This window comes from Cygnus atratus, chromosome 1, assembly GCF_013377495.2.
Source record: "Cygnus atratus isolate AKBS03 ecotype Queensland, Australia chromosome 1, CAtr_DNAZoo_HiC_assembly, whole genome shotgun sequence".
In the NCBI taxonomy this organism is placed as follows: Eukaryota; Metazoa; Chordata; class Aves; order Anseriformes; family Anatidae; genus Cygnus; species Cygnus atratus.
Window position 1 is genome coordinate 109,902,699 of NC_066362.1, and position 14,154 is coordinate 109,916,852.

Below are 14,154 nucleotides of genomic sequence, written 5' to 3' on the forward strand. Positions count from 1 at the left end.
GTTTCAGATTTAATGTTCTATATACTGAATGCCATAATGTTCTCAGTCTTAAAATACACTACCTTCCATACAGGTGACTAATTCTTGTGTAAAGCACGGAACTGATATTTAAATGCAAATCAGGGGCTTTTTGGTTTGTGCAGTTTTGGTATCTTAGCTTATGATTCATAGTCTTCTGAAGCAGCAGCCTCCTTAGAAGAGGAGTGCACATATTAAGTGAAGCACAGGTGATTTCATCTTTTTTTTTTTTCTTTTTGGAAAGTGTGTATAATAATACAGATTTAACTAGAAACACCGATGTAAAAAATATATGCACAATGGATACAAATGATTATGAACTCAATTTCCAAATGCATATACAGTTTAAACTGAGTACAACTGAAGTGTCAGTTTGGAAATGTGGAGTGTCAGAGCCATCTGGGAAAAACACTCCTGAACTATTCAGCCATCATTTCTGTCCAAGACCCTTGATGTTATGGCTATTGAATATCTTGCACGACTTAAGATTTTACATCGAGAGCCTTTTTTTAGGCTTTACTGTCATGGCATGTAATGAAGTCTCTCATACCATCTAAATACCATCTGTCCACACAAGGGAGAAGAGGATATATGATTTGAGGGAAACCCTGGCTACATGGAAACAGAAGCAAAATATTTTTTACTAACTTCAGTGGAGCCAGGATTTTCTGTATCTTCAGACAAATACTTTCACAGTAGTTGGACCAAGAGCTGGAGATCAACATCAACTGCTGATGATATTGAGCTGTAGAATGTTATCAGCAATAATGGCTGTGATCGGAAACAAATCTCTTTCCTTCCCCTTCCAAAGGAGACATACAGGGAGGAACCCTCAATTTTTTATTTATTTTTTTTCACAAACACATCAAGAGAAGAGAAAATGCCTGCTTTTGAGTAACTTTTTGGGCCAGAGCCTATACCTTGCTCTGAATTCACAGTGCCGTTAAAAAGCTGGCCTCACCAGATACCTAGTTAATGGTGTAGCTGTCTGATGCCCTCCCGGGTCATTGCTGGAAAGGTGGAAAGGCGGTGTGGGTAGAATATCTTTGCAGTTTAGTCATTTCAAAGTATGAAAAAGGTCTTTTGAGGCCACAAGGGCAACTGCTGGGTTCCTGAGATTTTCACTGATTAGACCAGTCCTGGCCTGGGGCCAGAAGGTGAGGAAGGGTGAGAGGGTGAGGATGAAAATTTGACTTCAGACAACCTTTACTTGTCAATCTGTCCTGCAACCTTTGTCTGTCTTGGCTGAGCCAACAGAAGAATCTAGCAGTGTCCCTACACAGGAGGTTTGGGCTAGATAAAACTTCCATATGGAATTTAAAAACAAATTGATCTTCAAAACATATTTTGAAATAAATAAATTAAAAAAAAAAAGAACTTTTTCAATCACATAACAATAAATATAAAGATACGGTGTCTAATCATTTTGTAATTGTTTTCCATTTCTCTCCATTTGTTTTAATGTCTGTGATAGCAGTCAATCAAAAAAAAAAAAAGTCATGTATGCAGTACTTGTGCCGGATACAGCTACAGAAAATAAATGCTCAAGCTGAAGAAGTTCTCTTTTGTGGTAGTTCAAGATTTCTCTATTAATTACTTGCCTGTGGTTTCAAGGCTGAGAAATGCTGTCAGAAATCACACTAGGAAACCTAGTTAGTGTGGAAATCTCTGAGTTCAGTGCAGTCTCTGAATTAGTCAGCTTCAGTTATCACCATCCTCATCAGTTCATCTATAAATACATCTGCTTTCACACCGCATACATTCTGAAATTCGCCTGTTGCCTCCCCAAAGCGGCCGCACTATCGCCTGTTACGAGCTGAGCCTTGCTTTACCAAAGCCAGCATGAACCGAGCCTAAAACACCAAGCCCATCCCTTGCTGTTAGCTCTGATAGTTGCTGCTATCATTTGATAGTTCGCTTGTAGCCGGTCCAAGTTGGCAATGTCACCCCAAGCTGATTGGAGCCACAGACATTTTTGCTGACTGGAGTCATGCTGTCTTTGCCAGTTTGCTGGAATAGACACAGACACTGATTGGGTCATGCTGAAAACATTCCTGTCCTATGAAGCAAGTCTGTTTGTATTTTAGGTTTGCCAGGACTAATGAATTAAAAATCTTGGGCTCGCCACAGTTTGCTGCTTAATAATGCCTGTGACAGAAGGATTTTTTCCACCCTGAAGCATGACAGCATCATAATCCTTCGCCACTGGAAAGGAGAGGAAGGAAAACGGAATTGTGGAGAAAAGCGGAAAAGGGCGAACTTTTGGGACGGCAAAGCCTATGGGAAGTGCAGGTAGCAGCATGTTGCCCTGACAGCTGTCTCAGCTTCTCAGACCTTGTCAGTTTGTTGCTATGCAGCAGGTGCAGCCTTTTCTTTTATTGAAGCTTTACTCCATAAAGGCAACGACAAGCCAAGGCAGTGGCTGGCCCTGGATTATACAAGTGCAGACACTCCACTAAGTGAGGTAAGGCAACAGGTGTGAAAACTGAACTAAATTGATAGAGCTGTAACAACACTTAGATTATCTGAGTTCTGCTACAGGCTTTTTATGAAGCAGCAGCAGCCAGTGCTATAGGCAATTGCCACGATCAAGAGGGCTGCTCAATAAATCTCTTTAAATTCCAGGTTGCCCACTCACACTCATCTCTGTCTGCAGAGATCCTGTTCATCATGTGCGGAGGAGGCAGGTGGGATGGGGGGCAGTCAGGCTGTGTTTCCTGCATCACCTTGTTTGCACACAGAATGCTTCCACCCCTCTCTTTTCTGTCTGATTGCTTTTTGTGATGAAGAGCTTGAGGATTCTGCACACAATTGAGTGAAGGTACAAATGTAATATAAGAAACCAGATAGCATGGTAACGGCTGTGGATAAAGATGAGACTATTATTATATATATATATACTTTTCTGTGTGTGAATTAGAATAAAATGCAAACACTCTTGTGTTATGATAGAATTCACTATTACTTACTGAAGAGGTATTGATTTTTGCCCTCACATAGCAGGTGGTTAAGAGAGGTAATTTAAAGATATTGAAGACTACAGAGTATGTGGCTAGGATAGGACAACAGATTTATTCCTGCCAATGTGCTATGGCAAATTTAAATCTTCCAGCAGAATACTTTAATTTCTTAGGCTATGATATGAATTGTGAAGTATGCTGTTATGTGGAAGACCACTTGTGATAACAGGTGTCAGGAGAACTGATGCAGAATAGGGAACAACCTTGTTTCAAGGATGTTCTTATCATTTAAAATCTCTTTTTTTTTTTCCCTTTACCTTGTATTGGGAGATATGGAAAGGAAATATGAATTTTGGCTTAGTAGTTCTGTTAATTTTTAAAAATAGTGAGGTGTCTCAGATATTTCTCATAAAGTGAGTGGCTGGGGGAAAAATAGGAGATCACTAATGCCAAGAAGGTAAAAGTTATTTAGTCAGATATTTCGGTCAACTCCAGAGATCTTTTCCTGAGACCAAAAAACATACACTGGGGCAGTTATTTGACCTTTATTTGTCTATGCCCAGAAGATATCAGTTCAATTTTTTGTGTGTCTTGAAGATTAGTAATACAGAATAGGGAGTAATTCCTGATATCTTTCATGTATCAGTAGAAAGAGAAATTCACAGCTCCAAATCAGATTTATTTAAAGCAATGATTTTAGAATATTTGTTACTTTTAGACAAGATTAAGAATTTTAAATAATAATTTATTTGATCAGAGTGAATGAATGATTGATAGCATTGCTACAGAGTAACTGTATCACTCTGTTAGCTAAATATTAAGGCAGACAAAGCAAATAAAAAGAAATGTTGAAATTAATGGGCCAAATGCAAATAGGATACTCTTACCCTGATTGCAAGGCAGTGATGCCAGCGAAGAATTTGATTCACTTGTGCATCACCAAGGAAGATTGTAATCCTGTAATATTGTTCTGTTCTATTGACTTTCTGAGACTGCCAAATAATTAAGTGTAGATTGGAATGGGTTGTTGGGATTTCAGTGCAATACAATCGCTACTTCACTGAAAAACTGCACAATTACTGGCTTAGGAAATTGGCTTGTGTTTTCACTTGCTAAATGCCATGTTATCTGGAGATATGTGGTACAACTTTTAGTAATTTGTTTGTATTTTTCTGAAGAATTTGGTTTCTAATTGACCGAGGAGTTTTTATGGTGATTTAAACGCTACTCTCATATTTGTCCACATAGTTGGTATGAGTACAATGCACTCTGGATAGCATAGTCTTCAGTCCTAAAATAATTTCTTTATGGGCAGATCTTTTGTGTGCATGAAGTCCCACTGACTTCATGTTCTCCCCACATGGAGCTAATCAGAAAATTAATATCTGTGAATTTTAGCAGCTTTGTGCTAGGTATACAAGGAAATTAAGTTTACATTCAGGTATTTGATAGAGTTCAACCAAAGGTATTCATTCAAAAGGTTAAACACTGTGAACTCTGCGTACAACTTTTGAGTGGTCAGAGATGTCTTAATTGTAGCATTACAGATCAGTAGTAACTAAATTTTTTGTTGTTGCTCAACAATTCTTCGGTGCCCTGCTTGAAATGAATTAGCAGTTTTCTTAATGGGCAGGGTCTCATCTCCTTAAAACCACTTTTTGGAGTTGGTGGTCTCAGAAGAAATACCGAGGACTGACTAAGGTCCAGATCCGGGAGGCAACCCATGCAGAAAGACCCCTACACCTGCAGAGAGTTCCACTGAGGAATCACCACCAAGGTTTGGCGAGCCACTAACTTTCTGACCATTGAGTGTGCAACTACCAGGCACACTTTGACTGGGGGAGCATGGGTGGAAAGTAGGAGGATGGGTGGAAGGTAGGAGGATGGGTGCCTCCTCATTGACACCATGTGGAGTGGTGTGCACGTTTCCAATCACATGGCAGGCTTGGGGTCATGTTACTCTCATCTCCCCACCCCTTCTTCCTTCTTCACCTTCAGAACCAGGCAGCATTGCCACGAGTCAAGGCTTGCTGAAGGGGCAATGGCGGGGAGCAAGCAGGTGAGGAAAGGGGATGCTTCCTTTGCCATCGTTCTTTCTAACCTACAAGTAGCAAAAGAAAGGCAGGCTGTGCACTGAATTTCACTTAAATCTTTTTTAAATGGAAAAGTGAAATGGCGCTCCCTTGACTTTCATTCTAAACGTTGCTTAGCTAGAATGAGAAAGGCAGCTATGAATGCATGAAAAGCAGTAAAACTCATTTGTTGAATGGTGTTACATGCTCTGTAATAAATATATTGTTTATATTATTTCAGCTGGAACAAACAAGTAAAAGCATTGGCTCAAGTGCCCACATGATCACCACCGCCAGGGTACCTGCTGATAAGCCAGTACGAATTGCCTTCAGCCTGAATGAAACCCCAGGTACAGTTTGATTTACAGATCAAACCACAAGGAAATAACTGCTTTTAAATTTTACTTGTTTTTACCCGTGTTTACAATACCAAATGAAGTCCAGTGTAATGGGTGGATTTTTTTACTGAGTAATAGCATATGATCAGTTTTTCTGTTTCCACTAACAATTTCATTAGACTAAAATGACTTGACTGACATTTTAGATCTTAACTTTTTTCATGTGGTTTGCGGAATATACTAAAGATTTCAATTAACTATCAAAATTATTTGTATTTAAAGTATGCTTGATTTGGGGGGAATTTTGAAACAAGAAAAGAAAAAAGACATTTTGTACTGTAGATGAAGCTAGAACAGGAAGAGACTTTCCCTTCAGCAGGAAGGTTGGAAAGTGCCACATGTGCCCAGTTTGGTGAAAGGTTTCAGGAAACGGATGCCCCACATGTCGTGCTTCATGAGAAAGCAGCAGAAATTTCATTGATGTTTATCCTGTCAGCAATTGTTGACTGAGCATTAATTTCCCCAAATGTGCCCTGTATGCACATGGCCCCTTTGGCCTTTGGAATAAATGAATATTATTACTTTGTACCTTAAATATTATTAAGATCTAGAGAGCTGTTGGCACACAGTAAAAATCAGAGTGTAATAAAGTAGATTGGAAGCTGTGAAGCATCTTTTAAAAAATTGGCTGAGCTGTTGATAGAGGTGAGTGCCTGGAGTAAGGATTGAGATGTGTTGATGGTGTGAAATATAAGGATCTCTGATAACGATAACTGAAACCCAGTGCTGATGATTGCTTTATTGGACGACATGTGCTGTAGGATAATGTGTGAGGTCTCTTCCTGAGCTTTGCGTGAATAGAGTCTAAGTTTGGATATCATTTTCTCATTTAAAAATATTTTAGAATATACATAGCTAATAATAATAATAGCTTCTTATTGCGTAATATTAATTTACAGCTACAATCCTGAAATAGAATCTCATCCATTATGCAAGGAGATTTAAAAACAAACATTTAAGTATATTATTGCACGTAACTTGCAGGTCATAAAGATGAGTGATCCTGAAAGACTGGGAGAAGGAATATAAAGAAATATATGTGGCTGTCTTTGTGCCCTTTTTACATAAACTATAATAATCTGGTAATTGCATTTTTATTATAGAAAGTAATAATGAATCATTCTCACCTCTGGAGATACAATAGCGTGGTACATTTCTTACAGGAATTATGGCAAAGCTAGGTCTTAAAGAGAGATGTAAAAGAAGGGAGTGCTCTTATGAGTTGTGGAAGAAGAATGTTTATGTGAGACAGTGAAAACAAGTCAGGGAAAGCTGAGACCATGGGAAAATCAAAGAGGGTAGAGTGGTTTGTGACAAGAGACAGCAGTAGGAAATAACAAGGTTGTGAATAGCTTGGAAGAAGAAGGACGTGAAAGGCAGGAAGCCTAGCTTCCTTAACATTGCATCATATTTTATTTTTTACTTTTCTATCCTGCTAATAATTTCAGCTTCTCTTAACATTTATAAAAAGAATCTTAGTTGCAGAAAGGTAATCTTTTTCTGTTACATTTTGTTAAACTTTTCCATAGTTCCAGAATTGCTGTGAATACTGATGAAACTGAAATGAAACCGGTAAAGTGAGTGCCATATTTTCCTCTGCACTAGTAAGAGGTCTAAATTGGCATCCTGTTTTACCACATAACATGAATTCCACTTTTGCTCTTAGTGGTAAGCCTGAACTTATAAATGTTATTATATTTACTATATTTTAAAAGAAGGCAAAGTAAATAAACTTTTATCAGTTTTGCAGATTTCCAGCAAACCGTAGTTGAATCAAGATAGTATAAATAAGTATATAACATATGCTTTTTTTTGCAACTCATCTTAAAAAAAAATAACAGAAACCTCTTTTCCCTCCTTGACAATCATATTTGCTTTTAATTCAAACAGGGGTTACTTGCTTTATATGTGACAGTAAAGCATCAAGTGAGGCTTTTGTACTGCTAGGGTATATCCGAGAAGTCCTTCACTAGGGCTAAGTGGTGAGGGAATCTGCATGACTTAAACTTTTCCTTGAATTTTATCTCATTTGAAAGGCACAGTGATAGGTTTCACTAAGTAATGCTGCATTATCCTTCCGGGGGCTGTACAACTGCTTACTCGGAGGAACTTGCAGCATAACTAGATATAAAAAGGGGAAATGGAATGTTTCTTCTGGGTGGTGATTATCTCACTGGCTAGGATTGTAACCAAGTGCTGGGTGTGAGAAGCAGTGAAAGGAGAAACTGCTCTTAACTCCTGAGAAGAGATTACTTTGTGTTAACTGACCTACAAGAGGGGAGCTGGCTTATCCCGAGTATACAAGAAATAACTTAATTGTGTTATATTATTTGTCAGTCAACACATGATGACTGAAATCCTGGCCAGCTTTGTGCAGTGTGTTTAATGTGAAAGTAGGCTAACCAGTTCCTTAAAAGTCTCAAGAATAGTGGCTGGCAGGGGTGCTATATAAGATGGCAGTTTTATTGTGTATCTCTAATTCCTGTATATATAGATGTCTATTTTGGCTCTTTTACTCAAGTTCACTAAGCTGGCATCAAACATAGGTTCCCTGGGGTGTGTCTGCACACCATATTGCACCAGTTTGACTTAAGGTACTGTTTTAAATTTATGAATCTGAGACATACTATATCAGCCTATCTTATATTACTTGGAAACTAAAGTGAATATGGTGTTCCAAAATTTTTAAAAAGTGTTCCCAAATAGAAAGTTCATTGTAGTTTGTCAATATCAATTTATTTAAGCCAGTGAAATTAAGTATGTCCTAACTTATATATTTAAATCTTATTTACTGAACATATTAAGATAGAATAATTATAACAGGAACTTTATTAAATTTAGAGTACTGGATTTATTTTGTGTAATAGATCTAAGTTTTACAGATAAACATCTCTTCACTTTCTCTCCTAGAAAAAAAAGCTTGAATCTGGCTGAAAAGTTCTGCTTGTAACAGGTGGTGATCAATGACTTGTTTTGAAATTGTTAGTAACTTTTTTCCTTTGAAATTATTCTACCTCTGATAGCACCCTCAGGAAAAATCACTGATAACAAAGGCAAAACATACATCTTTTAATGAAACGAACAGACAATGGAACAATGTAGTATTTCTGCAAGCACAGTAAATGACTTATTTTACTTTTCTTTATGCCTTTGTTTTCCTAGTGTCCATAAAGAATTTTTGCTTTATATAGTCGATCATGCAGGACTGTCTTGCCATGGTTGTTTTTCAATAGCAAGCTTCAAATCCCTACTCCATACTCACTGTAATGGCAACAGAGGCTTTCCAGCTGACAAAGTATTGATTGAAAACTAATGGAGTTTTCCAAAATATTATTCAAAAACTTATAAGGCTAGTTTCCTAAATCTGCACCCGACCTTCAGATAAGTGGCTTGGTCTTTGGAAATGACAAGAATCATCACTCACTTACCTCACCCCACTTGCTAACTCTTATCTAAAGACATGCTGTTAGCTCCTGAAGGGGAAACATGCTGCCACTTTGCCTGTCTGTCCAGAGGCTGGCATAATGGACCCATCTTTGAGGACTTTGGGGCATTTCTGTGTTATAAATAAGATATTTTTACAGTGGGAATATCACAGTGCATTCACTTTTTGGTTAGGGTTCATGCATGTCTTTGCAGCCCCACATGTTTAATAAATTCTGAGTGCCAGACCTTATTAGGATAGGAAGTACCTACTGTTGTATTTTGGGGAAGTTAGACAGGAACTTAAGTGAGATACCCTAAGAAGGGATAATGGCTGTACATTCCTCATAGGACACTTTAGGCTTAGGTGAAGGTATACTGAGTAGGAGGGTTTTGCTCTTACCTCCTGTGTTATGGGCTGCTTCTATTTTGGGAAGGTCTACAACTCTTATTATTGAGCAAACCTTCATAGCCTATTCCTGGGTCAGGCAGTGACCATTACCCACTATTTTACGAGTGAGGTAACCGAGGGGTTGCGTAAGGTCATTTCAGGCAGGGCTGTGAATAGAACCCAGGGAGTTTCATGCAGCAGTGCCAAGTCCCAGTCACTTAGCCACACAGCCTTCCAGGATCAACTCGATCAGTCCACGCTTGTCTGTCAGTAACCAGCGCTGTAGCTTCTGGACCTCGCTGCCCTTCGAGGGCCAAGGCTGGGCCCCCATACACAGCTTCCCAGTGGTGTCCTGTGGTTCCTTGCAGTGCTTGCAGTCGAGTTCGAGCAGCTTTCCTGTGCAAGGGCTGATCCACTTACAGGATAACAGCCTACTTATGTTACCAATTTAATTTTTTAATTTAGGAGGAAGAGATCTGAATACACTTGCCCACGCATGCAGAAGAGAAAAATAGTATCTGATTGTATAATTAAAGACTGGATCATAACTCAGTTACTCAAGGAAGCAGAGTTGTGATTGGCATTTCCTAAATTTTGAGTGCTTGATTTAGCAACCTTAATGTGCTTTTAACACATTTAAATTTTTATGTTCTATTTCTATCTTTGCAAAGACTCTAGAGAAACTGTAATTTGTGAGTTTATATTGCAAATAAATCAGATGTTGTTCTTAAAGTATTTATTCATCAACTCTTGCCTGTAGCCCACAGTTCAGCTAAATGGAGTAGACATGTAGGGAAAGACTGGAGTGTTACTCTTCACTGTACCAGACATTTTGCCAGTCAGACAGCAAAGTGTGAGGGATTTAGTTTGTTTGTCTGCATCGTGGAGGTCTGTGCTATTGGAATCTCTTGTCAGTCCAGAACATGATTAGGTGAAGATTTCCAGAAAGCGTGATACATCCTTAAATGTGCAATATTAGCATGTATCAGGGGAGAGAATGCATCTGGAGATCACCGATAAGTAATAAGTCTTTTTTGTGAAGACAGTGCATCTCAGTATAGTTCAGCTTTCTAAATCAGATTGCCTGAGTGAACCTCTGTATCACACGTTATAAGCCCATCATCACGTTTGTATTAATAGGTGCTATCAGCAGAGGGACAAGAGCTCAGATGGACAACAAAGGTTGAGTGGCTTAGCCTTGCTGTGCCCACACACTGAGGCACCACCACACCATTTCAGCATGAAGGTGTGTTGGCTGAGCAGCATAGGGACCTTGTTCGTTTGTTATGTTAGCTTTCTTATAAAAATGATCAGAGAGCTGGCTTTGAAACAGAAGGATTCTTTGTCTCAGCCCAACAGAATGGAAAGCAAAAGGAAGAGGTAAATTCCCTGGAGATTTTGTCTCATGCTCTGCATTATAATGAGGGTTTTCAGCAACAAGCACAGAATGTATGAACCTGATGAACCAAACACGAAAGTCAAACTATTCCATATATATGAACAGAGTATTTAGTTAAAAAAAAAAACCATCCACTGTGTGCGCGGAGAGTTCATCTTGTAATTGGAGTACAGGTCTTTACCTTTAGAACACTTTTAAATATAGACCTTCAAAATTAGTTTCAGGATCCATGGGCAATCAGGAAGCGTTACTCATTTAGAAATCACGCATCATGTATTTTCACTTAGACTGTGATGAAGTGTCTCATCTGACTCCTTCACATCACAGGTTAGTGCTGTTGAGTTTACTGGGATGGCTGTAAAATTCACATGCACGTTTTTCATTCTTTCTTGGATTCTTTTGACCAGAATCTTGACTCATTTTCAGATACAGCAAATTGCTGTCCATGATCTTTTTTTCACAAAATATATTCTCAACAACCGGCTTTCATTATAAATCCATTTTCTTTATGAGCAACCAGGAAGGGAGGAGTGAAATAATGACTGCAGGGGCGAGATGCTGTTTGTGTCTGGTGAAGAATCAGCCTATTTTCAGGCTTTTGTGGCACAAAAAAGCCGCTAACTTTATTAGAAGGAGTATCCTTGATCATATCAATGGTTCCTTATAACTAGGCATTCATTAAATACTGATAATAAACTAAGGAAAGGAGAAAGAGATATTTCGGAATTGTCTAGTAAAGAAGATATAGAATAGAAAAGAACAAATATGTGTAGATAAGGAGGTAGTTATGAATGTGTTTTGATCTTCAGAATATTTTGACACTTGGGACGTTTTCACTGTTTCTGATTTTCGGAGTCATAGATTTTTAAGGCTAGAAGCCAATGTGATTTAGCCTGATCCCCTGTGTAACATTAAGGGCACTAGTAATTCTTTTGCAATAAAATGCAAGAGTTTCTTTCCTCTTGATTTTCTGCAAACATCCTCATAAGAGTCTTTGGAGGTGAATAATTGCTGTCATTTGCTTTTCCCTTTTGTGAAATCTAAATGTGTTTAATTTTTACCAAGTGCTTTTGTTGTTATTTTTGTGGTTGTTACTTTGACAACGGTGCAATATAGACCATCCTGAAGAAGTAATTTATTTCACTGAAAGCTTTGGGGAAGGTTTTTTGTTGTTTTTGTGGAAAACAAGCTTGCAGTTAGTTAGCTGTGGAGGTTTCCATTTGTTCTTTGTGGGGGTGAATGCTTAAGTTGAAAATTTCAAAGGAGCCCAAGAGAATTAGGAACTCAGAAAAATTTCAAGCTACTGAAGACCCCAGCTTATTTGATGTGCTGAACATCATCGAGAGGATGATTTAAACAAGTCTTAAACTACCACAACTAAAAAAAAACCTAGCAGCTGTTCAATAGATGCTAGGGCAGGCCCATTATAAAATGTACTACGGTATGCCATAATGGTTAGGATACCAATATGTTCTATTTTTAGTACCATTGACTCAGTCACTTGAGTTCAGAAAATAAGCAGGGAACATCTGCTTATTGAAAGGATTTCCTCTGTAGTAATTTCTCTCTGTATTCCATCCTTTTAAAAGTATTTCCAACTTTTTTTCTTTTTTTTTTTTTCTGGTTCTTTTCTGAGGATAATCCATTTTTTCTCTAATATTCTGAAACTATTTTTTTCTTATTAATATCTGATTCAGTGAAAAAGTAGTTATTGGCTGTTGTTCCTTTAAAAGCTTCTGGGGTTGCTTTTGCTTCGATTTTCCTTAAGTTAAAATTTCGTCTGAGTTCCCTCCTTACTGCTACTGTACCAACGGTTGTAGTGCTGGAATTGTCAAAACAAATAGCAGCTTAACTGCTGTCCACTACTCTGGTCCAATATCTCTGTCAGAATATTTAACAGCTATTCAGCCAAATATCTGTAGAGCAGCTGTACCCCTAGTCTGACTGAGTCCTATTTCGTCCTTCCTTTTAGCCCTGCTCTATGATTCATCTTTCTTCTTTTAGAATATTAGTTTATTTTTAAATATTGTACAAGAAAGCAACTGCAAATTAAAGGTAAACACTTGCATGTCAATGAGGTAGGACTCTACAATTAAAGCAATTTAAATATTCTCCAGAATAGGCATGTATGGGACATGGTATACAAAATGAAGTTGTGTGGTGGGGTATGACGTCATGTGCAAGACCCCTACCCCATAAAAATATACCCGTTCACTTTGTTTTCTGCAGAAGTTCAAAAACTTTTGCTTTTGCCTTCTGTATCATTGTATTTCCCCCCCCTCCCTCTGGGCATCCCTTCCTGGTGGTGTCCAGCTCTGGCTGTGCTAGTTAAAGTAAAGTTCAGACTGTCTGTTAACCAGTATGTTTGTCCTTCGTAGGATAAAGTGGGTTAGTTTACTTGTTTGCCCTAACCTACTTTGCTGTATGGCAGGATAAAGAGAAAACAAATGCTTGTCAAATAATTGAAATCCAAGCCTGCACTCTTTAAGAATGTACAGAATCCTGCTTTGACACGTGGTTCTTTTAATCCTGTTTGGGTTTTGTTGTAGCATACAGGTCAGCCGGCATAGAGCAGTTTGCGAGATCTGACCCATGGTAGCAATTTTCTCCTGTGGGAGCCATCCTTGTTTAATTTTGACACATTACAAATAACTCTGTAAGCTAGCTAATAGTAACCTTCTCTTCACCTCCCGTAACCTGTAGTAAGATACATAAACAGTCATCACAATCCAATGCAAAACTGACAGTGTGAAAGTCACTGAGAAAGAAATATTGCAGTGGCTAGCTGTGACGCTACTGAGTATGATTCATATTTCTGATCTCAGTCCAGCTACTAGTGGGCAGGTGTCCACACCACAACACTGACGCAACTGGCACACTCTGTCCCACCTTTGCTGGAAGCCTGTACTAAAAATAAAGAAATAAATGAAAACGCAGTTTGGCTCGTTGTCATGAATGAACTAACTCTAGTACAGGAGGAGTGTTATCTACAGGTTAGAGTAAAGGCATTCCCTTGCAGTATGGAGAAGTTTGTGGTACTTCGGTGCTCTAATCATGTCTATGTAGGTAATGGTCTTCCAATTACAGGGTTGCCAGTCTGGTTTTCATGTTCTTGTAGTTGCCTTTGGATAGTGGGAGAAAAGGTTTCTATTATTGTTGGTTTAGCCCTGGTAAGTCATTGTACTGTGATACGTAAGATATCTTTCCCTTTCATTCCAGTCATGAACTCTTTTATAGTAAGGATGCTGTCTGTGGAGGGTTCTTTATTTTGCACTGTAATGGATATCTCAGGGAGAAAGATCGCTTGAATTTATTGTTTTTTATTAAATCACCACATGTATTACTTCTGTAACTGCTTTAACTGCAATAATAATAATAATAAAAAAAGGATTTCTGCTTTCCCAGCACATAAACATTTTATTTCCCACCCATTTTTATTTACAATGAGTCTGTTAAGATATCTCAAGTGTAGAAAAATAAGCCTATATGGAAG

General features: G+C 38.3%; 1 protein-coding gene across 4 annotated transcripts in view; it reads left to right on the forward strand.

Annotated features, from left to right (window-relative positions):
* Window positions 1–2,194: 2,194 nt before the first annotated feature.
* Window positions 2,195–14,154, forward strand: part of MAP3K7CL (MAP3K7 C-terminal like) — a 30,584-nt gene continuing 18,624 nt past the window's right edge. For 2 of the 4 annotated variants that reach the window (XR_004778548.2, XM_035546075.2), the window contains exons 1-4: window positions 2,195–2,482; window positions 4,612–4,755; window positions 4,977–5,037; window positions 5,292–5,400. Coding sequence is in view for 2 of the 4 variants with exons in the window: in XM_035546075.2 (XP_035401968.1) it covers window positions 5,020–5,037; window positions 5,292–5,400 (127 nt within the window). In the remaining 2 variants the exon portion in view is untranslated. Of the gene's footprint in view, window positions 2,483–4,611; window positions 4,756–4,976; window positions 5,038–5,291; window positions 5,401–14,154 lie in introns of those variants that run through there. The other 2 variants (XM_035546076.2, XM_035546078.2) reach the window with 2 other exon arrangements.